General features: G+C 45.1%; 1 protein-coding gene across 2 annotated transcripts in view; it reads left to right on the top strand.

The window, feature by feature from the left end:
- The window catches only part of palmdb (palmdelphin b), an 87,064-nt gene that overhangs the window by 52,583 nt on the left and 11,332 nt on the right, over positions 1–23,149 (top strand). For both annotated transcript variants that reach the window (XM_080515462.1, XM_080515463.1), the window contains exons 7-8: positions 5,886–5,957; positions 13,747–14,696. In XM_080515462.1, coding sequence (XP_080371588.1) covers positions 5,886–5,957; positions 13,747–14,696 — 1,022 coding nt within the window. The remainder of the gene's footprint in view (positions 1–5,885; positions 5,958–13,746; positions 14,697–23,149) is intronic.

The raw sequence follows: 23,149 nt of genomic DNA, 5'->3' as shown, positions 1-23,149 counted from the left end.
GAAAAACACAATACACAATGCAAAAGAAAATATTAGACATGATACTAGAGACAATACTTGAGACAATACTATAAAAAGTATTAGAGACAGTACAAGAAACGATACGAGAGACAATAAAGGAGACAATACTATAGAAAGTATTAGAGACAGTACAAGAAACGATACGAGAGACAATAAAGGAGACAATACTAGAGAAAGTAATAGAGACAGTATTGGAGACAGTACAGGAGACAGAACTAGAACAAGTACTAGAAACAATACAGAAGACAATACTAGAGACAATAAAGGAGTCAATACTAGAGAAAGTACTAGAGACAGTACTAGAAACAATACAGGAGACAATACTCGAGACAGCACTAGAGACAAAAAAGGGGACAACATTAGAGACAGTACAGGAGACAACACAAGAGACAATGAAGGAGACATTACTAGAGACAATAATAGAGACACAGGAGTGATGTGGTGGTGAAGAGGAAGAGAGTTTAAAATACTTGAGACAGAACTCGAACAATATAGGAGACAGTACTAGAGACGATACAGGAGACAGCACTAGAGACAATACTAGAAAAATACTAGTGACAGGACAAGAGACGTTACATGAGACAATACAGGAGACAATAAAGGAGACATTATGAGAGACAATAATAGAGACACGGGAGTGATGTGGTGGTGATGAGGAAGAGAGTTTAAAATACTTGAGACAGAACTAGAACAACATAGGAGACAGTACCAGAGACAATACAGGAGACAGAACTAGAGACAATACTCGAAAAATACTAGTGACAGGACAAGAGACATTACATGAGACAATACAGGAGACAATAAAGGAGACATTATGAAAAACAATAATAGAGACACAGGAGTGATGTGGTGGTGATGAGGAAGAGAGTTTAACCAAAAAGGAGAAGAGAAGGTGTTTTAGAGATGGAGAGAGTTAAATGATAAAGGAGAAGAGAAGGTGTTTTAGAGATGGAGAGAGTTAAATGATAAAGGAGAAGAGAAGGTGTTTTAGAGATGGAGAGAGTTAAATGATAAAGGAGAAGAGAAGGTGTTGTCTGAAGCCCGGTTCACACAGCAGGATTATAAAATTGTTGGCAGATTTCCCAAACCTGAGAGACCACAAACACACACACACACACACACACACACACACACACACACACACACACACACACACACACACACACACACACACACACACACACACACACACACACACACACACACACACACACACACACACACACACACACACACACACACACACACACACACACACACACACACACACACACACGGCGATAAATAATCACAGGTGTAACAGTTTTGGTGGTAGCGTGTGTGGTGTCCAGCCACTCAGCAACATCAACACACCAAAGATGTCACTGGCGAACATCCGCAAATCAGATGGAAAATCTCGCAAAACCTTGCGAGATCAAACGTGATTCCAGAGTCAACAAATCTGGCGGATGAAGAGAATGCAATGGCGATCGTTTGTGGTGTGTTTTTTTTTAAAACACATTTTAAAAAGACACACATTTTGGTTCGTCATGACAACTGTTTTGATTTTTGGACTCCCTGCCTGCTTTTAGTCTGGCGCCACGACGTCACCTGGCTTTCTGACTGACTTCGTGTCACAGTCAACGGGCTTGTTGTGACTTCTCCTCGTGAGAACACGGGCCAAAACAATCCAATATGTTGAATATCCTGCTCTCATATCGGAGTGGTACTGACATCCTTCCCAGCAGACGAGAGCAGTCTTAATACATCACCATGGCAGGAATATAAGATTATCTTATTATGATCTGCGAGTCCTTAAGATTGTCAGAAGGGGGCCAAAATCGGCCTAACTATCCTGCTGTGTGAATCAGGCTTTAGGCCAATCCATACTCCATAAGAACAAGACAAGGCCACGCCCCTCACAGCAGCCACAATTCTGTGATACGGTGTTTTCACTTTTCAACTGCACAGTTTATTTTTCTCCTCCTGTGCTGTCAGAAATGCATTTCTCTGAACTCTTTCAGTAATAAAAGAGAGAGTTTTTGTACAAGCATGATGTTTATCTGGTTTTAACTGCAGGAGCTGGCCGCTTTGAGTGATGCTTGAGTGTGGCTGACTCCTCCTCTTGGGGGAGAAACTACTGCATGAAGTTGAAGCATGGATGCACAGGGCCCAACAATGGTCAGTGAGAGGAGTTGAGTGTGGTGTAGTTACAACTGGTGGAGGTGTTGGCCGACCAAGCTCGGCCAGTTGCAGTAGCTTTCGTTCACTGGTATGACTGAACCTCTCTCTTGAATCAAGTAACTGATACAATACCAATATATTCACTGATAGTATACCATAGAATTGTCTTTATTGTCATTGTAACAGGTACAATGAAATTGCATAGAAAGTTTGGGCAAAAGAAGGACAACAAGAGGTGAGGAGAGGAGGGGGAAAAAAGCAGATTACAGACTGTGCTCCTTAGAGCACAGTCTGTAATTGGAAAAAAAAAATCCACCTCAGGCACATTTAGCATCAACACAGACAGGTTTCAACATATTTCTTGAGACAGCGGTTAGGATGTGTGAAGGGTAGTTTTGCAGCCCGCTGCTAGGAGGAGGTGTTTCAGCGCACAGCCCATCAGCCATGACTCCTCCCACAGCCTCTGCTGGGAGTTGGGGATGGGGGTGTAGCAAAGGCGGTGAAAGGTACTGGTGAATTCCAGTGGGCCAAAGTATCATGGAAGGGGAGGGGGGAGGAGGGGAGGAAGGGGGGGGGGGGCTTCGTTCCACGCTCACATCCAGGAGAGTTGAAGACAAAACACCACCCTTGGCGACTGGGTGTCTGGGAAGCCAAAATGTAGATTAGGTTTGTTTTCGTTCAGGCGATTCAGCTTTATCTTTCGACCTTGAGTGTCTCTGGTCTTCATGCTGCTCCAAATCGTGGCCAAATTTCTTAGCTTCCCCAACCAAATTTTAATATCCCCCAAGATGGTTCCAATTCCGCGTAAACGAGTCGTGACCTGCGTACTCTTGAGTTTGTTTATCACATGAGTCTGAGCATTCAAAGCTCGGCACAGTCAGCCAGTGACGATAGGCAGCCTTCCCAATGCAGCTGCCTGAATCATCTCAACTTTGCAATAGATCAGAAAGCCGCCAGCCCCAATCAGCGGCATACCTGCTATCATGAATCCCAATATGTAGAGGTCCTCCACATCCTCGATGGAAAGAATGGCCAAACACAGGGACCTCCAGGAACCCCAGGAATCCAGCATGTGTCCAGCTGCAAACGTCTCATCGGGACATGCGGCCTCTCCTTTGCCCGATCGTCGTGTCGTAAAACATTTGGTCGATTGCATTGAGAAACCAGTTGATCAATTCCATGGTTCCGGTTAAATTCAGATGTGGGAGTGAAGAGAGGCTCTTGTTAGATCAGACATGAGACAGTACAGGACGGGAGCAGCAAGCGGGGAAGACGAGGGGGAGAGGAGAGAAGAGAGAAGTGTCCACCTTCGCCGAGAGCTGTAAGAAGTATGTACAGATAGTATACCAATATATATATACTGATAGAATACCAAAGCACTTTCAACAATTCAATATTTCCAGAATAAAAGTTGTGAACTTATTTACATGAACCAAGTTGCAACAAGAGCGATCAGAGATTTCTGACCTCCCCCAAGACACGACACAGGAAGTGACAGTGATGGAGGGAGAAAGGAAGGTGGAGGTGATTGAGGGAGGCTGGTTAGTTTATATGCTGGAGGGAGGAGGGCAGGTGGAGGTGATGGAGGGAAGGTGGATGCGAATGAGGGCAGGTCATTAGTTTCGATGATGGAGGGAAGGTGGAGGTGACGGAAGGCAGGTGGTTAGTTTAGATGATTGAGGGAACGTGCAGTTGATGGAGGAAGGAGGTACGGTGGGGGTGATGGAGGGAATGTGGAGATGATGTAGGGAGGAGGGAAGGCAGAGTTGATTGAGGGAAGGTCAAGTTGATGGAGGGATGGGGGAGTTTATGGAGGGATGAGGGAAGGTGGAGGTGATAAGGGAAGATGGTTAGTTTAGAAGATGGAGGAGGGAAAGTGAAGGTGATGGAGGGAGGGTGGAGTTTATGGAGGGATGAGGGAAGGTGGAGTTGAGGAGGGAATGTGGTGTTTATGGCTCAATCAGGATGGAACAATCAGGCAATGCTACATGCTACATACTAAAATGTTTCAGGCTCACACACCAGCGACACTACATGCTACATGCTAAAGAGGTTCAGGCTCAGAGACCAATGATGCTACATGCTAGAGAGTTTCAGACTCACACACCAGTGATGCTACATGCTATGTGCGAGAGTTTCAGGCTCACATACCAGTGATATGACATGCTAAAGAGTTTCAGGCTCGGAGACCAGTGTTGCTACATGCTACAGGTGAGATTGCTGGCTTGTGAGGCACCGACTCCTCTGGCCTCAGATTTATAATGTAAGAAGTGAAAAGAACTTCTTATTTCACTCTTCATCCAACGGCATCAACTGGTAATGCTTCATATCGTCAGCATTCCTCTTTCAGTCACACTGACATCAATACAAACATAAACACAAACATAAACACAGGGACATGTTTGTCCTACAAAGAAAGTTTCTTTTATAGAGATGGATAGAGCACCTTCCTTGTGTCCAAGCAATTCATATTTACTGTAGACTAATTAAAGTATAGAGATGTGTGCGGCAATAATTTAGTTTTGACCAACAGCAAACTTTCAATTCTGCTGCTTTAATCGGTTTTAATAAAGGTTGTCTGTCAAAATGATAGGAAAAATAATTATTTTATGCCAAAAGTATAACAAATATTAGTGTAAAGTTCATATTGTTGATATGCTGAGGAACAGAAAGGGGCAGCATCATGTGACCCAGTTTGTATTGGTTCACATTCAGACATGAGGCACAGCTCTCCACTGCCTCACCCGGGATTTCATCCACTAATACTCACATGTTTACTTCATAAAATGTCAAAAATGTGTTGAGTCATACTGAAAATGCATCTTTAACACAAATCAGTGGAAAATATTCATATTTATTTTATGTACGTTTTTCTTTTTTATCATGATGGCTGGTGAGGCCTCTCCTGCCACCCCTGACCGCACGTCACTGACATGTTACATGCATGAGTTTCACGCTCAGAGACCAGCGATGCTACATGCTAAAAATCCTAAACATGAAAGATCCTCTCATTACCAGCAGCTCAGTCTATAGTCTACAATAGCATAGTGCAGTGCGGAGAGACGTTATGCTACTGTAAACAGGGGGGGGTTGTGGAGGTGACGGAGCATCAACACAGAATCTGGTGGAGGTGATGGAGCATTGATGCAGACTGATGGAGGTGACTTAAGATTGATGCAGACAGACAAACCAACACAAGTCACACTCCTAGCAGGTTAACCTGGAAACAAGCAAACAACCTTGGGCTTGAACCCGATTCATTCTCAATGTGAGGCAAGAGTGCTAACCACTGCTCCACCATAAACATCCTGTTAATTACAAGGCGGTGAGATCTCCTCTGGGGATCATTCGCTGAGGATGCTTCTCCCTCCCAGCCTGTTGGTCCTCAATCTAACCTCTCCAACATGGCCGCTCAGGAAGGATGCTACTCACCCCCAACCTGTTGGTCCTCTCTCTAACCTCTCCAACATGGCCACTCTGGATGGATGCGACTCACACCCAGCCTGTTGGTCCTCTCTCTAACCTCTCCAACATGGCCACTCTGGATGGATGCGACTCACACCCAGCCTGTTGGTCCTCTCTCTAACCTCTCCAACATGGCCACTCTGGAAGGATGCTACTCACCCCCAGCCTGTTGGTTCTCACTCTCACCTCTCCAACATGGCCACTCCAGATTTTACATTTGCACCTGTCCATTCCAGTCCCAGACAGCCCATCCTTCATCCCAGTTCCTGTTCCTGTTGGCCAGCCTGCGGACGATGAACCAAACAGAGGTACAAACTCCTCAAGATTTACTGATCGTGATGTCAAAGATGAGTGGTACTTCATCAAAAGCAATGCCTGCACATATACTCAGGAAGCTGTTGTGCCAGCCACTGTGGCCTCTCTGACCATTCTGGTCGCTCTTGCCTCTCGAGCTGTTCTGGCCGTTCAGGTTATTCTTGCTGTCCTGTTCACTCCGGCTGTTCTGGCTGCTCTGACTGTTCTAGTCATTCTGGTTGCTCTGGCCGTAGTCATTCTGGTTGTTCTGGCTGTTCTGGTCATTCTCGTTGTTCTGGCTGATCTGGCTGCACTGGCCAATCTGCCTCCATATGATCATTTCAAAGCTGAAACTTCGCTCTTCTCTGCAGTCACATGAGGAGGGTGGACAGGAGATGTAGAGCCGCCCTGCTGGCTACAGAAAAGAGAGCCTTCTCAGCAGTCGAGAACGTACTACAGGACATTCTATAAGAATGTCGAATTGCTATTACACTGACTGTCAAAATAAAACTACCGAGTTGAATTGTTTTTACAGTGACTGTCAAAATAAAAGTACCAAGTTGTATTGTTATTGTAGTGACTATTAAAAGAAAAGTACCAAGTCCAGGAAAATATGGACTGGTAGTCATGACACCACAGAGGAGACGTTGTTCTGATTGGCTCTACTGAGCATGTGCAGAACTACTGGTTACTGCCAACATTGTGAACAGGACCAGCACCCGGACCAAAACCAGTCCTGGCCCAAAACCAGAACCAGACAAAGATCAGAACACCAGAACTAGACCAGAACAATAAATGGAATTTGGGCTAGGACAACATGACAACAGCTGAAACAAAGAGTAGTTCCATTTATTCAGGAAGAGGGAGGAGCCAGTCTGTCAATAACTGTGACATATAACATATATCATATGTTACATAAATATATCATATAAACATGACAGTCAGACGTTGTTAAAACATTGCTAAACTTCAGCCAGATGTTAAAACATTGCTAAACTTCAGCCAGATATTGTGAAAACATCGATAAACTTCAGCCAGATGTTGTTAAAACAACAATAAACTGCAGCCAGATGGTGTTAAAACTTCAATAAACTTCAACCAGGCGTTGTTAAAACATCGATAAACTTCAGCCAGACATTCTTAAAACATTGATAAACTTCAGCCAGACATTATCAAAACATCGATAAACTTCAGCCAAACATTGTTAAAACATAGACAAACTTCAGCCAGATGTTGTTAAAATGTAGAGAAACTTCAGCCAGATGTTAAAACATTGACAAATGTAGGGATTTCTTACCTCATAAGGATCACTATTTATATTGTGGTTGGCTATCGATAATGATTAGCAAATATCAAAGATAGTTATTAATAATGTTATTGAAATGTAATCTGATGTGTATCAGAACCTCGGAGCTCCACCTGTCTTAACAGGAAATGATAGGCAATTCAGTTCTATCAGTCTCATAAGATATACTAAACAGTTAATCAGGAATTTGAATTAATATTTTTTTGTTGTTTTTTTTTTTTATTAAAAAAATACATTTTTAAATACATTACAGTCAATCTGTGCTTTTATAGAGAAAACAGAAAAGCCCAACATATCCACATGAGCAAGCAGATTTGTTTGCGACTGTGGAAAGGAAAAACTCCCCCAACAGGGAGAAACTTTGCAGAAACCAGACTCAGAGGTGGAGGAATTCTGCAGACTGGTTGGGGTGAAAAGATAGAGAGGAGAGGAGATGAAAGACAGAGATAGACTGGGTGGGGAGATATAGTAGGGTCAATATACTGCCAGAGTGCCCCTACCCCAAAAAAATTGCAAAATTTTGTTTTTTGGTGTTAGGCTGGGTCTAGTCTACAACATACTAAAAGTTGGACAAAATCGGAGTATGGGAAAGTGTCAAATTTCGAAGATGACTTTTTTCGGTTTACAAGTCATTTTCCATTTACGTGTGAAGCACTAACTTGGTCAGTTGTCATGATAAATCAATAAATCTTGGATTTTTAGGCAGGTTTTCAGGGTCAATCTTTCACATGAAAGGGTTACCAGTGATGCCAAATCACCCCTTATACCACATCTAGGGGTACCCCTAACCCTAAACTCCTTATTGCACCCACCCAGGTTTGAAGGCAAAGACTCTAGCATCAAGCAAGAACGTAAAAGTTTCTGCAGATCGTAGCATTGACCCAGTGCTCCTATTCCAGAGGTTTCTCGTGGTCTCACAGACGGGTGATCTAAGGCTGGATGATGTCATGTCCTATGAACTCTGTCTCTACCCGATGTCTTTGTTCGAAGGAAAGGGCATCTTACATCAAGCGGACAAACCGCAGCTGGCAGAGGCTCTCAGAAATTATGTTGGAACAAAATCGGACAGTGCTGTGACACGAACCATTCCAATCACAGAGCACAATGTACAAGACGGAGGATCTCTTCTTCACCGTCTGAAATGGAAGGAGGGCAGTACCTACAGCTCGATTGCAAACGATTATGCCTCATGTACTGTCGAACACTATGGGAGAGCGACTGTCGTGTTTGATGGTTAAGAAGTTGGACCAAGTATAAAGGACTGTACTCATTAGCAGCGAAGTCAAAAGCTGAATCCAAAAAAGGTGAACATTAACGGTTGACAAAATTTGCTGGGAAAAAGGAGGACTTCTTTTCGAATGCGGCAAACAAGCAGGCGCTTATCCAGCTGATCATGGAACGAATGCGGCAGAAAGGCTGTGACGTAGTTCAAGCGGAAGGAGATGCCGACGTTGAGATTGCAAAGGCAGCCATCGATATGTCTGCTTTCAAATCAACCACCCTCATTGGAGGAGACACGGATCTTCTTGTTCTCTTGCTGTTCCATGCATATGTTTCCAAATGTACTGCACTTTATTTCTGCTCTGACAAGTCCAAATCCTACGTCTACAATATCAAGGTTCTCAAGCAGGTGCTTGGCGAAGCAGTTTGTAATGATCTGTTGTTCCTGCATGCCCACCCCTGCATTACAGCAGGGGTGGGCAATCCTGGTCCTGGAGGGCCGCAGTCCTGCACGTTTTAGATGTTTCCCTGTTCAAACACACCTGTTATCATGATGAGGCTCTGCAGAAAGCTTGATATGGAGCCACTAATTGCTGTCAGCTGCCCACCCGTGCTTTACGGGATGCGATTCGGTGTCCAGGGTATTCGGAATAGGAAAGAAGTTGGGGTTCCAACGAATCGTCAAGAGAGAAAAGACCATAACAGACTGTTCAAAAGCATTCTCTCTACCAAAGCAAAGCCAGGATGTTGTGGAAACCAATGGTTGTAAGGCAATGGTAGCTTTGTTCAATGCGGATCAGAAGGACTCCCTGGCATCTATTAGATACAATATGCTCTGCAAGAAAGTTGCGAGAGCTAAGACGTTCGTCACACCAGAACGACTCCCACCAACGCCCTCTGCCTGTAAATTTCATTCTTTGCGGACTTACTACCAGGTTATGGAGTGGATGGGATGTAGTGATGAAATGGTGCCATCTGAGTGGGGGTGGAAGGTGGAAGGGGACAAAATTGTTCCAGTGATGACGGACAAAAGCCCTGCTCCAGATGCACTGATTAAGATAATTCATTGCAACTGTTTGGAAGGATGCAATACCCTCAGGCAGGGGTAGGGAACCCCGGTCCTCGAGAGCCATAGTCCTGCACGTTTTCCACGTCTCCCTCCACTGAACGTCCTGATGGTTCATCACCATGTTCAGCACAAAGCCAGATAACGAGCTGCTCATTGCAATCAGCTGTGTTGAAGCAGGGAGACATGGAGAACATGCAGGACTATGGCTCTCGAGCATCAGGGTTCCCTATCCCTGTTCTAAGGTGTACCTGCTGGAGGCATGGACTAGAACAGAGGTGGGCAATCCTGGTCCTCGAGGGCCGCAGCCCTGCACGTTTTAGATGTCTCCTCACTTCAATACAGCTGACAGCAATTAGTGGTTCCTAGTCAAGCTTTCTGCAGAGCCTCATCATGATAACAGGTGTGATTGAGCAGGGAAACATCTAAAACGTGCAGGACTGCGGCCCTCCAGGACCAGGATTGCCCACCCCTGGACTAGAATGTACCAGTGCATGTGGACATTACCAAGGTGGAAATTGTGACAATATGAAAAATGATCCAGTGATGATGATGAGGATGAGGTGTGAAAAGTTTTGAAAAAGTACTGTGACGTAAGTGAATCAGGGTGGGTGCAACAAGGGTAATGGGGGTAGGAATACCCCTTGATATGGTATACGGGTTTATTTGGCATCACTGGTAACCCTTTCATGTGAAAGATTGACCCTGAAAACCTGGCTAAACATCCAAAATGTATTGATTTATCATGAAAACTGACCAAGTTAGTGCTTCACATGTAAATGGAAAATGACTTGTAAACCGAAAAAAGTCATCTTCGAAATTTTACACTTTCCCATACTCTGATTTTGTCCAACTTTTAGTATGTTGTAGACTAGATCCAACCTAGCACAAAACCACCAAAAATAAAAATTTTACAATTTTTTTTGGGGTCAATCAGTATATTGACCCTACTAATACATACAATACCCTTGTTCGTGGTACATACATATATTTTTTTAATATAGTAATCACAGTGATCCAAATATTCTCCAACTGCCATGAGATTAAACCACCCTGAGCAACAACAGAGCAAAAACCAAAGCAATCACAACAATGATAACAAAAGCAAAAACAAAAGGACACAAACTAAAGAACAAAAAATAAACAACATGATTTTGATAATGGAAAGAACAATAGCAGAAAATAAGAAAAATCAGCAGCAAATCTCATCAATGAGGAGTGGAAGTGCATGTGTGTGTGTAGAGAGAAAGAGAGAGGTGGAGGGAGTGTGTGTGTGAGACGTGTGATGGAACTACAAAACAAGATGGCGGATCACAAGAAACAACATGCAAATGGAGGTTATCAGAGAGCAGAAGGTCTGTCCTGGGTCTCCACAATGTGCTGGAGAACAATGGAACATGGAAGCTAGTCTTTAGCATCTGCTTCCTGTGTGTCTCTGCTAAAGGACCATTTCTAGAATGACTTGACGTGAATGAGACGTGTTTTGTAAAATGTCAGGGGTCGTCAGATGGTGTTCGGTTACTGTGTGATGTTGTCTTTGATGTGATATGTGTAGGATTGTGAGTTAACTAGTTAGTAAAGCAAAGATTAGCATGCAGACCCTGTGTCTGTGGCAGAGCTAACGTTGGTTTACAGGTTGATCACTGCTCCTAATATCATTCTCTATAGAACTCAATCACTGTAACAGAATCAACACATCTTCATAAAGTTAAACAGTTCTATCATAGCATCAGGTTTAACTAATCTCAGGTAAAGCCCAGTTGTTACCACTTCCTTGAAGGAGTTCAGTTGTTGTCCTGCTGGAGGGAAGCTGGTGTCTTCTCCTGTAGTTAGCACCTCCTGCTAACTGTGGTTGCTGGTTCTGCAGGCTGAGGAGAAGAAGATGAAGTTGATGTTTCAGGAGTCCTTCTTTACAGCTCCTGGTTGTTCCTTTTGTCCAGACTGAGGATCTGGTCGCTCAGGTCCAGGCCCGCCCCTCCCTACACGCAGAACACACGCTGTGCGTAGGGCCCCGCGATCCATGGGGGGCCCCATTTTGCGCAAGTGAATTGAATTTCCTTCTGTTACGGTGGGACTTCAGAGGCTCAGGTGCGGAGAAACCAGCGGGAGACAGATGATTACGCTTGGAAGAGTTTATTCTTTAAACAAGTGTGGATTGAAGGTGCTGCAGGCTCCGGAGGCAGGAGGTCAAGGTGGCTAGCTGAGGCAGGAGCTACTGGGGTGCGAGTCAGATCTGGTCAGGGTGGGCCAGGAACCAAAGAAGCTGAGGCTGGCGAGTCTTCAAAGGGGAAGCAAAGGAAACAACGTTAGTAGAAGACTAAACTGGGACAACGTACACGCAGGTCTACTAACTCAGGGAGTTTTATGATCCAGCGCCGAGTGGAGTCGATCACCCGCTTAAGAGGTGCAGCTGATCAGCAGAAAACGAGCTCCACCCGGTCGTCGCAGCTGAACTGAATCAGGAGATTAATCCCTCAGCAGCTCCACCTCCTTAAGCACAGCCTGCAACCAAAAGGGGAGGAGAGACAAGAGAGGGAGAACACCCAGCCACGCCCTAAGAGGCCTCTGAGGAGTAGGGCGTGACACCCTCGGGATCAATAAAGTATCATCATTCTCTGCTAATGCGCAAAGGATGCGCATGCATTTTGCTGAGAGGCGCGTAGAACACCGCCACCAAGTCATCCTGAGGCAGGAGAGAGAGAGAGAGAGAGAGAGAGAGAGAGAGAGAGAGAGAGAGAGAGAGAGAGAGAGAGAGAGAGAGAGAGAGAGAGAGAGAGAGAGAGAGAGAGAGAGAGAGAGAGAGAGAGAGAGAGAGAGAGAGAGAGAGAGAGAGCTTCCAAACGTCAATACGATTCAGGAGCTAGCAAAAGAAAGAAAAAGTCCAAACAGTCAGAGGCTCGTGCTTCACTTGAAGGTGAGATGTTGTTGAAATAAAAAAGAAAAAACTTTGTGGCATAAACTGTTTATGCCACAAAGTTTTTTTCAGACATGTGCATCTGTAAAGTTATTGTTCCACTTTTGATCTATAAAGTTCTTGTTCCACTGTTGATAGAGGCTGTTCATTTGATTCGTTAGTAATTGTAATTTATTATTATTATTATGATGATGATGACGATCATCATCATAATAATGATTAGTCCCAATGATGATGATGATTATTATTATGTTATTGGAAGGGGGGCCCCCAAAATAAAATCCTGCTTAGGGCCCCCACTTGGCCAGGCCACCTGCTCAGGTCTGTGATGGTTTTCCTGCTGGTTGAGGAAAACACAAAGAAGTTCTGTGAGGCGTCGTTTCCCTGGTCCGTCCTGGAGGAACTGGTTGATTTTCCTTGGTTGATGGGAGATCAGACTCTGGGTGCTGGTCTCTGGATCAGGGGAAGGTCTGACCCTCGTGGTGGGTCAGCAGAGGAGTTGAGGAGTGAAGGCCCCTGGTTGCAGGCCTCTGGTGTTAGCTCTATGCTAACGCTGGGTGAGCTGAGCTGCTGGGAAGCAGCTCTTCCTTGGTGTTCACAGGAGACAACTCGCTGCAAGACTCTTTTGCAAGACTGCTTTTGCGGGCTTTTCTTGAAAATTTGTGGATTTGAAGGTGTCAAATCCTGAGAGCTTTAACCAATCAGTGACTGGCTGAGTGCATGGGGGAAGCGTCTTTTCTGCAGAAAGTGGGGGAGGGTCTGCTGTGGCAAAAGGTCCCCCCACTGGGTGTGAAAGTAAATCACATTCCTGTGTCCAAATTCATGTGTCATGACTGTGTATCATGACAAATGAAAATTGTCTTTCCTTAGAAATGAACAAACTTTCTGTGGTCTTATGAGATCCCAACACAAACTTCAGCCAGACGTTAAAACATTGATAAACTTCAGCCAGATGTTGTTAAAACGTAGAGAAACTTCAGCCAGATGTTGTTCAAATGTAGAGAAACTTCAGTAAAGCAATGCCCAGGATCGTTTTTTTTGTCTGATCACTGAAATCTTGTTGAGGCTCTGACAGACATGTTCAATAAATCCTGATGAAAGACATGGAACAACATGGAGGGAACAACTTGAAAATTCAAAGATTCAAACAATAACAAACCAACATTCAGTCTGAAGGGGTTTGAGTGGTAGGTTGCTTTTACTACAGGTGAATATATGACTATACTTATTGGTGGTTAGTGTTACAGTACTTTTGCTCCAGGTGTAAAGTTGTGGTGTACTTGTGATCTACTGCAGTGCCGTTGGCCCTGGAGATCAGTGTGCACCTGGACCAGCGGACAGGGACCCAGGAGGTGGTCTCCTCAGCCCCCCTGACCAAGGGCTTCCAGCTGGGGGGGCTCAAGGTGTATGAGGATGGCCACAGGTCTGTGTTTGCCCTGCCACCAGAGGGCTCCGCAGAGCCACCAGGCCTGGGAGACATGAGCCTCACGGAGCTGGAGGAGCTGCTGCGTCAGGCCGCACACAAGCCCCAGGTCCGGTACCACAGCCCGGTCTACTCTACACTGTATGCTGGCCCCAGCAGACCCACTAAACCCAGGACACACAACACCCCGGGGCAAACCCTGACACTCGGCAGCTGCTGGGACAAAACCTCCTCCTGGACTGGAACCCAGGTCCAGACTGGAGGAAACCAGAATGATGAGGACAAGGACACACTCCAGACTCCAACTTCCGGATGCTTCCTGCACCACTCTTCCAGAGTCCAAAGAGGGGGACAAGACAACCTGGTAGGGGGGTCCAGGACTGACTGCCACTCCCCTGGTACCACATCTCCAGGAATGGCCTACAGTCCCGACCCGGCAGCTCTCATTGCCATCACAGCCTGGTCTGGAGGCCTCCCTGCCCCCAGACCAGCTTTCCTTAGGGCGGGAGGAGGTCAGAGTCCTTCAACCGCCAGTAGCAGGTCTGAAGTGGACCCTGAGGTCCTCAACAGATCGTTACGCTCTGGTGCTGGGAACCTGGTTCAGACCCTGCCGGACTCCCTGGAGTCCCGACCAGTCACCATGGTCTTCCTGGGCTACGAGAAGGCTGTGGACCAGGACGTCCAGGCTGAGTTGGTGATCGTAGGGAACAGCGAGGAGGAGGACGAGGCGGTCGGACATGACGGTGGGACAGAAGAGGACCTGTCCTACCACCCTCAGGGGTACCAGAGCAAAGTCTTCGAGCCCAGAGTGGGTCCAGCCCAGGTGAGTGGTGGAGACCTGGTCCAGGACAGGGTTCCACACAATGAAGAATTGGGGGCTCACAAGCCAACCTTCATCCACAATCCTGGAAAGAGCAGCTCCTACCTGCAGACACAGGCTCCGTCAGCCTGGAGAAGATTCTGCCAGGTTCCATTGGAGGAGACCAAAGCAGAGTCCAGAACCAGTCCCAGAGCCAGTCCCGGAACCAGTCCCAGAATTAGTCCCAGCTTGTCTAGTCTGGGTACCTGGATCACTAGATCTCTGTGGTGTGAGGACTAAATCAAAACACCTCAGTGCTGCCCTACTGGAGAGCTGAACAACTTTGTCACCACCTTGTGTGTGATTAATGTCATTGCAAGGGAGACTGAGTCTGACTGATAAGCTCTGAGGGGCCAGAAGGCTGGATCCAGTGCAGGACTCCTCCCCCTCAGCATTCATTAACATGTCTGTGCATTAACATTTCTGAGTAATAACAAGTCTGAACGTTAACATATCTGAGCAATTAATAAGTCTGAGTAGTAATGAGTCTGCACATTAAAAAGCCTGAGCATTAACAAGCCTGTCCATTAACATATCTGAGTATGAACAAGCCTGACCATTTTAACAGATCTGTGCATTAACAAGTCAGACCATTAACAGATCTGGAGCATTAACAAGCCTGACCATTTATACAGACCTGGAGCATTAACAAGCCTGACCATTAACAGATCTGAGCATTAACAAGCCTGAACATTAACATGTATGAGCAATTAATGAGTCTGAGCAATAACGAGTCTGCACATTAACAAATCTGAGCATTAACAACTCTGAGCATTAAGTCTGCACATTAAAAAGCCTGACCATTTACATGTCTGAGGATTTAATCTGCACTTTAAGAAGTCTTAGCATTAACAAACCTGAGCTGATTCAGCTGTGCGGTGGTTTGAATGGACCTGTGAGAACAGGCTGACCTGTTAATAAATTATTCTATCAACCATCTGACCTGTTAATAAACAGTTCCATCAACCAGCTGACCTGTCAATAAACGATTCCATCAACCAGCTAACCTGTCAATAAACAATTCCATCAACCAGCTAACCTGTCAATAAACGATTCCATCAACCAGCTGCTGTTTCTGCCTCTCATGTCAACAGACTCCATTTCTGCTTATTTAGAAGATTCAATTTAAAGAGACGAGGTTTTGAGGACTAGATCTAAATTGAGGAATAAAACAAGGTGAGTGTGATGGTAGTTTCCAACTGTTCAGTTCCAAAGCCCACAAGCTCAGCTGATTTTTTAATAAATATCAGGTCAGCTGATCTTTTAATAAATATCGGGTCAGCTGATCTTTCTAGAAATACAACTCTAGTTTGTGAAGTTCCAGGAGAGAAACCAGTGAACAGTTTGCACACATCCAGTAAGAAGATGACATCTATTCAGAGGCTGAGATTTATAGAAATCCCAAACTTTATCAACTGTTGTCACCTATAATGTGATCGTCGATGGTCTTTGATGATCGTTCACGATCTGATGAGTTTCAGGGGAGCAGCTAACAGGAAGCCTTTGACTCCTTCAAATGTGTGGAGGTTGAATATTTACAACTGAGGGTGACATTGCAAACTAAGAAATCAAATCATTGAGTTGAGCTTGTCACAGTCTGTGTACTATTACATCTTGTACTCTATATAGAGATATTAAGTATATTATATTGCAGTGGTGGGCCGTCAGGGCCTTCAAGGCTTCTCTGCAGACCAAAGAAAAAGATCTGAAGTTGATTATATTTTGTCCATGAATACTTATTAAATAATTCCAAATGGTCTGGCCGCTTCTTCTCACAGCTTCTCCCCAGCTGCACTACTTCCAGACACTACTCCCACTTAAAGCTTTTAACCAATCACATTTTAACCATCATCTGTTGCCGGGTAAATAAATCTGCCTGAGCCCTTCAGATTCAGTTCTTGTGGGCGTCTGCACTGTAAAACTAGTGTCAGTCACGCTGCTGCTTCAACCAATCAGATTTTGATATTGATGATCTGTGCCTTCTTGAAGGCATTGCGTGACGTCAGCGTTTTCATGCCCTCTGATTGGCTCCTAAGAGAGTTCACTCTCCAGCCAGCTGGCTGCATCTGTAGCAAGCTGTATGAATACATATATAGGCTGTGTTTATTTAATAGGGTTTTGTCAACCTATAATAACTAAAGGAGAAGATAAAGACATGTGGGTGCAGATTTATTGCCAAAACAATTTTGAAGACGGACCTTTCCAATAGGTCATTGAATGCTGTAGAACTCGCAGCGCATGTCTGCTGCAATTTACTGGCACTCACTACAAACTCCATGGCAGGATTAAGGATTATATTATTTTCCATTATATTATTTTCAAGACCACGGAAAGCTGATGTTTGTCTCCCTCCTTGACCCTCATACGTTTTGGGAAAAGCAGCAGCTTTTTTATGCAGCAGCAGCAAGAAAAGAGACATGAACTTAGATTTATTAATTCGTAAAGGTATTTATTCTGGCTGCACGAGTATCTGTGATGCAAAGGCTGTTTATACTGCATTTCTTCAGTAACATGGTTTTTGTAGCCATAAAAAAGTTATTGAGGGGTGGAGTGACTGAGACCAGTACCAATAAAGGCCTGTGTCTGAAATGCAGGCCCGCCACTATTATATTGTCCAAAACAATTCCACGTTCTGGACAGAGAAACATTCAAAATGAGAGATGCACTGATACCACTATCCGGTATCTATCTCATACTGAGGACTGGTACTCCGTGCAGTATCAGACCTGAATGCTAGATAGCAGAATCTAGTATTTGGTCCCATACCAAGTGCAAGACCATCAGAACCATCACAATCAGAATCAGAATTTACTTTATTGTCATTGTACAAAAAAATGTCATGTGCAGCTTGGGGGAAAGAGAGACAACAGGAGGTGAGGAGAGGAGAAAAAAAGTCAGATTTCAGATTATGTTCTGAGTTAGGGAAGTGTTAGGGCCACTGAAGAAAAAAAAAATTGGGGGCTAAAAAAAAAAACCCTCCATGCACTCCAGAAAAAGTTGAAAATCAAAGTCAGGATTTTTTTTTTATTTTCACAGAGAGATGTTGGTCCATCCCTCATCATTTGCCCGTGTGTCTGAAATCACATTAAATAACTTAATTCTGATTATATATGGTTATAGACATGATTTCACACAGGATTTCCTTGATTAATGAAAACACATTTAATAAGCATGGGATCCGTGTCTTTGTCCTTTGTACTCCACGAATGTCTGCGACAGAACGACGCTGCAGCTGCACTGTGCACTGTCAATCCTGATACTGATGATGACTGCACTGTGTTTATGAGCTCATTTCTGTTGTGAAGCATCTTTTCACCACCTCATTAAACCACCGGCGATGCATTTTGAAGCTGTCACATGCGCTGGCATGCGGATGGACGGACTTTAAAAAAAAAAAAAAAAAAAGATCTCAGTGAAAAAAAATAATCTCGATTTTGATTTTGGACTTTTTGTGAAATGCATGAAGGTTTTGGGTTTTTTTGGCCTCAAGAATTTTTTTTTCTTCAGTGGCCCTAATACTGTTCCATACTGAGGAGCACAGTTTGTAATTAGGAAAAAAAACACCTCAAGCACATTTAAAGCATCAACACAGATTACAATGTATTTTCAAGACAAAACACATGTGGCCATTGGGGGGGTGGGGGTTTCCTGGTGCCACCAGGCAGGCAGGCCACCTTCTCCAGCTGCCTCTCCAGCGAAGACGGTGAGTCGTACTGTTGCTTATCTCTGCAGCGTCAGTCCAGCTTCTGTTGTCATGGGGGGGTGGGCTTTGTTTTAACAAACACATCCAGGAGAGAACAAACCAGCCTTGGTGACTGTATATCCGAGGGAATCACTATGTAGATAAGATTTGTTTTTCTTCAGGATGACATCAGCTTTTCTCTCATCCTGGAAGAGTCTTGGGTCTTCATTGTACATCCCCTGATTCTTCACAAAGATGTTGATGTCATCTGCATAAGCACAAACAGTTAAGTGAAGGTCAAGATTTGAAGACCCAGGAAAAGAGAGGCCACCGAGTCGTTCTCTCAACCTGCACAGCAAGGGCTCAATTGCCAAACTATAAAGTTGTACTGAAATGGGACAGCATTTCCTGATCCCCCGCTGCACAGGGACCGGCTGACTCATGCCTGCCCCTGTCTTCACCAATACTTGTGCACCACTATACAATAAGCTGATCCAGGACAGAAAACCATCACCAAATCCAAAAGCCCTGAGTGTAGAAAAAAAATATGAGTGAACCACCCTGTCGAAAGCCTTCTCCTGGTCCAAAAACACAATACCAACATTAACATTGTTGTTAGACAAACAAACATCAAAACCATCTTGCAGGAGAAAAAGATTGTCCATAATAGTTCTTTCAGGCACACAGTATGTTTGGTCAGTATGCACAATCATCTCCAAAATGTTTTTAAGTCTGCTAGACAGTGCTCTGGAGAATACTGTGTAGTCCGTGCAGAGTGGGGCCACTGGCCTCCAGTTCTTCAGTGGTCTCCCTTCTTGGGCAGGAGGGAAAGTACAGCCCGTCGACAGGAAACAGGAAGAGAGACTACTCTCCAACACTCCATCAGGACAGCATGTAGATCAGGTCCAAGAATGTTTCAGAAGTGTTTAAAAAGGTCAGCAGAGAGACCATCGATCCCAGGAGCCCGTCTTGATGACAACTGTCTGACAGCAACCGTCAGCTCCTCCTGCGTCAGCTATTGTCCATAGCGGCCTTTTCCTCCGTGCTGAGCTGAGGAAGCCCCTCCAGAAGCTCCTCCCGACACTCCATGCTGCACTGCTCAGCCCTGAAGAGTTTAGTGTAGAAATCCACTGCATGCCTCCTCACCTCCACTGGGCTTGTGGTCACCCTGCCCCCTGGAAGGTTCAGGCAGGTCATCTGCTTCCTCTGCGCCACAGATCTCTCCAAACTAAAAAAGAAAAATGTCGGAGCATCCATCTCTCTTCGGTGGAGAAAGTGTGACCTGACCAGTGCTCTATTCACTCTTTCCTGCAGGAAGGAGCTGAACTCAACCTTCTTTTCCAGCAGCTGATTTCCTATAGCAGGATCAGAGTTCCTACTTAAGCCTTCCTCAATGTTTTTGATGCTGACTTCAAGCTCTTGAACTGCTGCCTTGATTTTTGCCATAGAATGGGAGGTGTGTTGCTGACAAAAAACACGGATGTGTGCTTTCCCAACCTCCCACCACTGTTTTAAGGAAGTAAATTCTCCCTTCTGTCCTTTCCATTACTTCCAAAACAGCTCAGAATTGTGGCAGAAAGTGCTGTCCTGCAGTAATTTTTCGTTAAAAACCAGTGAGATTTTATCGTCCTGCCTGGCAAGCTAACCAAATCTATAGTGATGAGGTGGTGATCAGTGAAGCCAACTGAACTGATGTTGCTATGAATTAGTCTGGAAGTGAAACTTTAGGAGATATGCACCCTATCTAGTCTGGCTGCAGTGACTCTGTTGTTGCCTGCCCTCACCCAGATGTACTGTCTGGACTGTGGATGCTTGACCCTCCATGTATCTAACAGACCCAGGTGTGTGATGACATCTTTGAGTGTTTGGGATGACTATGGGTGGGGCTCCTCAGCTGTCCGGTCTACAGGGTGCAGTTAAAATCACCACCAATAATTAGCTGCTCATGGCGACAGTTAGTGATTTCATTTTTTAGTAGTTTGAAAAAAGTTGCTCTTCCTGGACCTGGATTGGGAATGGAGACATTAGCAAAACAAAAAACAGAGCGGAAGATGAAACTGTTGCTTTAGCAGATGGTCGAAACAGAACAGCTCTGGAATTGGTACTATGGCTGAGAAAGCATGAACCCCCCCCACCCCACCATAGACCCCAATCTACCTCATCTGATGGAACCGTGTGCGTTTCTTGTTAAAAAAAAAAAAGGCACATCTACCTTTTTCTGAGAAGAGATTTCAGATATTAAAATTCTTTTCTGTCTATCCCTTCCACCATTGATGTTTAGAGATCCTACTTTTAGGTTCTGCATGGAGAGATGAGAAATGAGGAGCAGGCAGCAGGACAAGAGCAGAGAACAGATGGGAAACACCAAGTGAAGCATGGTCATTAGAACTTCTTGGCTTTTCTTGTAGGTCTGGAGTGTGGTGATGTGTTTTTTTTTAGCCGAAACAGCTTTTTTTCATCAAGTAGGTCAGATCCAACAAGTCTTTTTAGGATGTCAACAGATTTGATGAATTTATCTTTGTCACTAAAGTAATCACTGACCTTAACTGACTTTTTGTATGTTATATCCAGGAAGTTGTTAATGTCCTCTCGGGAATAGAGATTATCTGTATTTCTGTTGTTTTCACACACAGACGCAGTGTCTGATCCTGACTCATACTCCATACTCCCGTCGCATGATGCCTGGTTATAAAACACTTTGTCGATAAGGACATTCTCCAAGCCTGCAGAGCTTGTTGAGGCTTCAGCCTCTGCAGCCGGAGGCTGGGTGTCAGTGGGAGCAGACTGAGTGTTGCTCAGGTTCTCTGCCTCCGCAGAAGCTTGTCGCTTTGGATGAACGCACTCTTCATCCGTATCAGTAGACTGAGCAGTTGCTCGCTTCGCTCCTCAGGCACAGTATCGATGCACACATCCCCAGGCTCTGTGCCGGGAACGGCCTCGGACGCAGCACCGGACACTTCCTTGGAGGCAGCTGCGTCCTCGGCATCGCTTGTGGCGCCACACGTGATATCCGCGGCCACCGCCCCCCACTTCTTATGTGGACACGCAACCTGTTTGTGTCCCACATCTCCACACTTGAAACACTTTAACTGTCCTGAGCTGGCGTAAACCGTGTAGGAACCATCACCGTACTTCACCGTGAAAGAAATTTCCAGAGCTCGAGAGAGTGAATCTAGGAACATGAAAACCTGTCGTCTCAGTGACTTCACATGCTTCAGCTTCTGATTTCGGCACCCTAAATTCACTGTTTTAAATCCACGAGCAAACCTACCAAACCTCCGAAGTTCGTTCTCAAGTGAATCATTTGGAATAAACGGCAGCACACCGGACACGGTGACCCAAGTTGACGGGACTGACAGTGATAAAACTTGAACAAAGTTCACCTCAATAAACACTCCGCTCTCTACCAGCTGGAGCACCTGAGCTTCTTTGCTGAGGAAAACCACCACAGCCTTTATGCGAAAATGATATTGTCATGTCGGACCTGGTCCCCGACGGCCAGCAGAACATCTTCAACTGTAACACTACCATCCGGCGGCACGATCTGTACTCCCTGCCGGATAGATGGAGGTGGCGTCTCGGGGCTGCAGCCCACCGGAGAAAAAAAACCCTGATCACTCAGCAACACTCTTGTATGAATGTATAAATGACGCTTACCTGATCATGAACCGAGATGAAAAAGAAAAGATCAGATGGAAAAAACCACAGGGAAAGAAAAAACACTTCAAACTCTGCACCACTCGTAGAGGAGAGGAGAGAAGAGGAGGTTTTTGGTTTTTAAAAATCCCTTTATTAAGACATTGTTTTTTACTGTACAACAGTCACATTCAAAATGAGTTTCCTGAGTCAAAAACAAATCTGCAAATCATCATCTTCATCCCCCACCAAGCACAACCCAACAGCCCAAATCTGTCAAAAGGCCATTGCATTGTCCGTCACCTTGTAATAAGTGTATGCCACTCTTCAGCAGACCCTGCAGCACCGGTACCACCTCCACACTGCCGACACCCTGCCACTTGTTTTTACAGGTCAACCAAATGAAGAAGAGAGAGGGAGGGAGGAGAGGAGAGGAAAGGAGAGGTGCACGTCCTCCTCAGAGGAGAGGAGAGAGAGAGGAGAGGATAAGAGAGGAGACAAGGAGGAGAGGAGAAGAGGAGAGAAGAGAGGAGAGTTGGAGGGAGGAGAGGAGTGGAGAGAGGGAAGAGAGGAGAGAGGGATGAGAGGAGAGGAGAGAGAAGAGAGGAGAGAGAAGTCATCGCCTTCGTTGAGAGCCGGAAGAGCAATCTCAGAACAGTGAGCAAGTCAGCAACATCAGTAACCTGAGCTCAATCAGCAACTGACAACACCATCAGCTCAATCAGCAACTGACAACACCATCAGCTCAATCAGCAACTGACAACACCATCAGCTCAATCAGCAACTGACAACACCATCAGCTCAATCAGCAACTGACAACACCATCAGCTCAATCAGCAACTGACAACACCATCAGCACAATCAGCAACTGACAACACCATCAGCTCAATCAGCAACTGACAACACCATCAGCACAATCAGCAACTGACAACACCATCAGCTCAATCAGCAACTGACAACACCATCAGCACAATCAGCAACTGACAACACCATCAGCACAATCAGCAACTGACAACACCATCAGCTCAATCAGCAACTGACAACACCATCAGCTCAATCAGCAACTGACAACACCATCAGCTCAATCAGCAACTGACAA

Source organism: Blennius ocellaris (assembly GCF_963422515.1).
Source record: "Blennius ocellaris genome assembly, chromosome: 19".
NCBI classification, from domain to species: Eukaryota; Metazoa; Chordata; class Actinopteri; order Blenniiformes; family Blenniidae; genus Blennius; species Blennius ocellaris.
The sequence above is the reverse complement of the archived record's forward strand: the minus strand, read 5'-3'. Positions and strand labels throughout refer to the sequence as shown.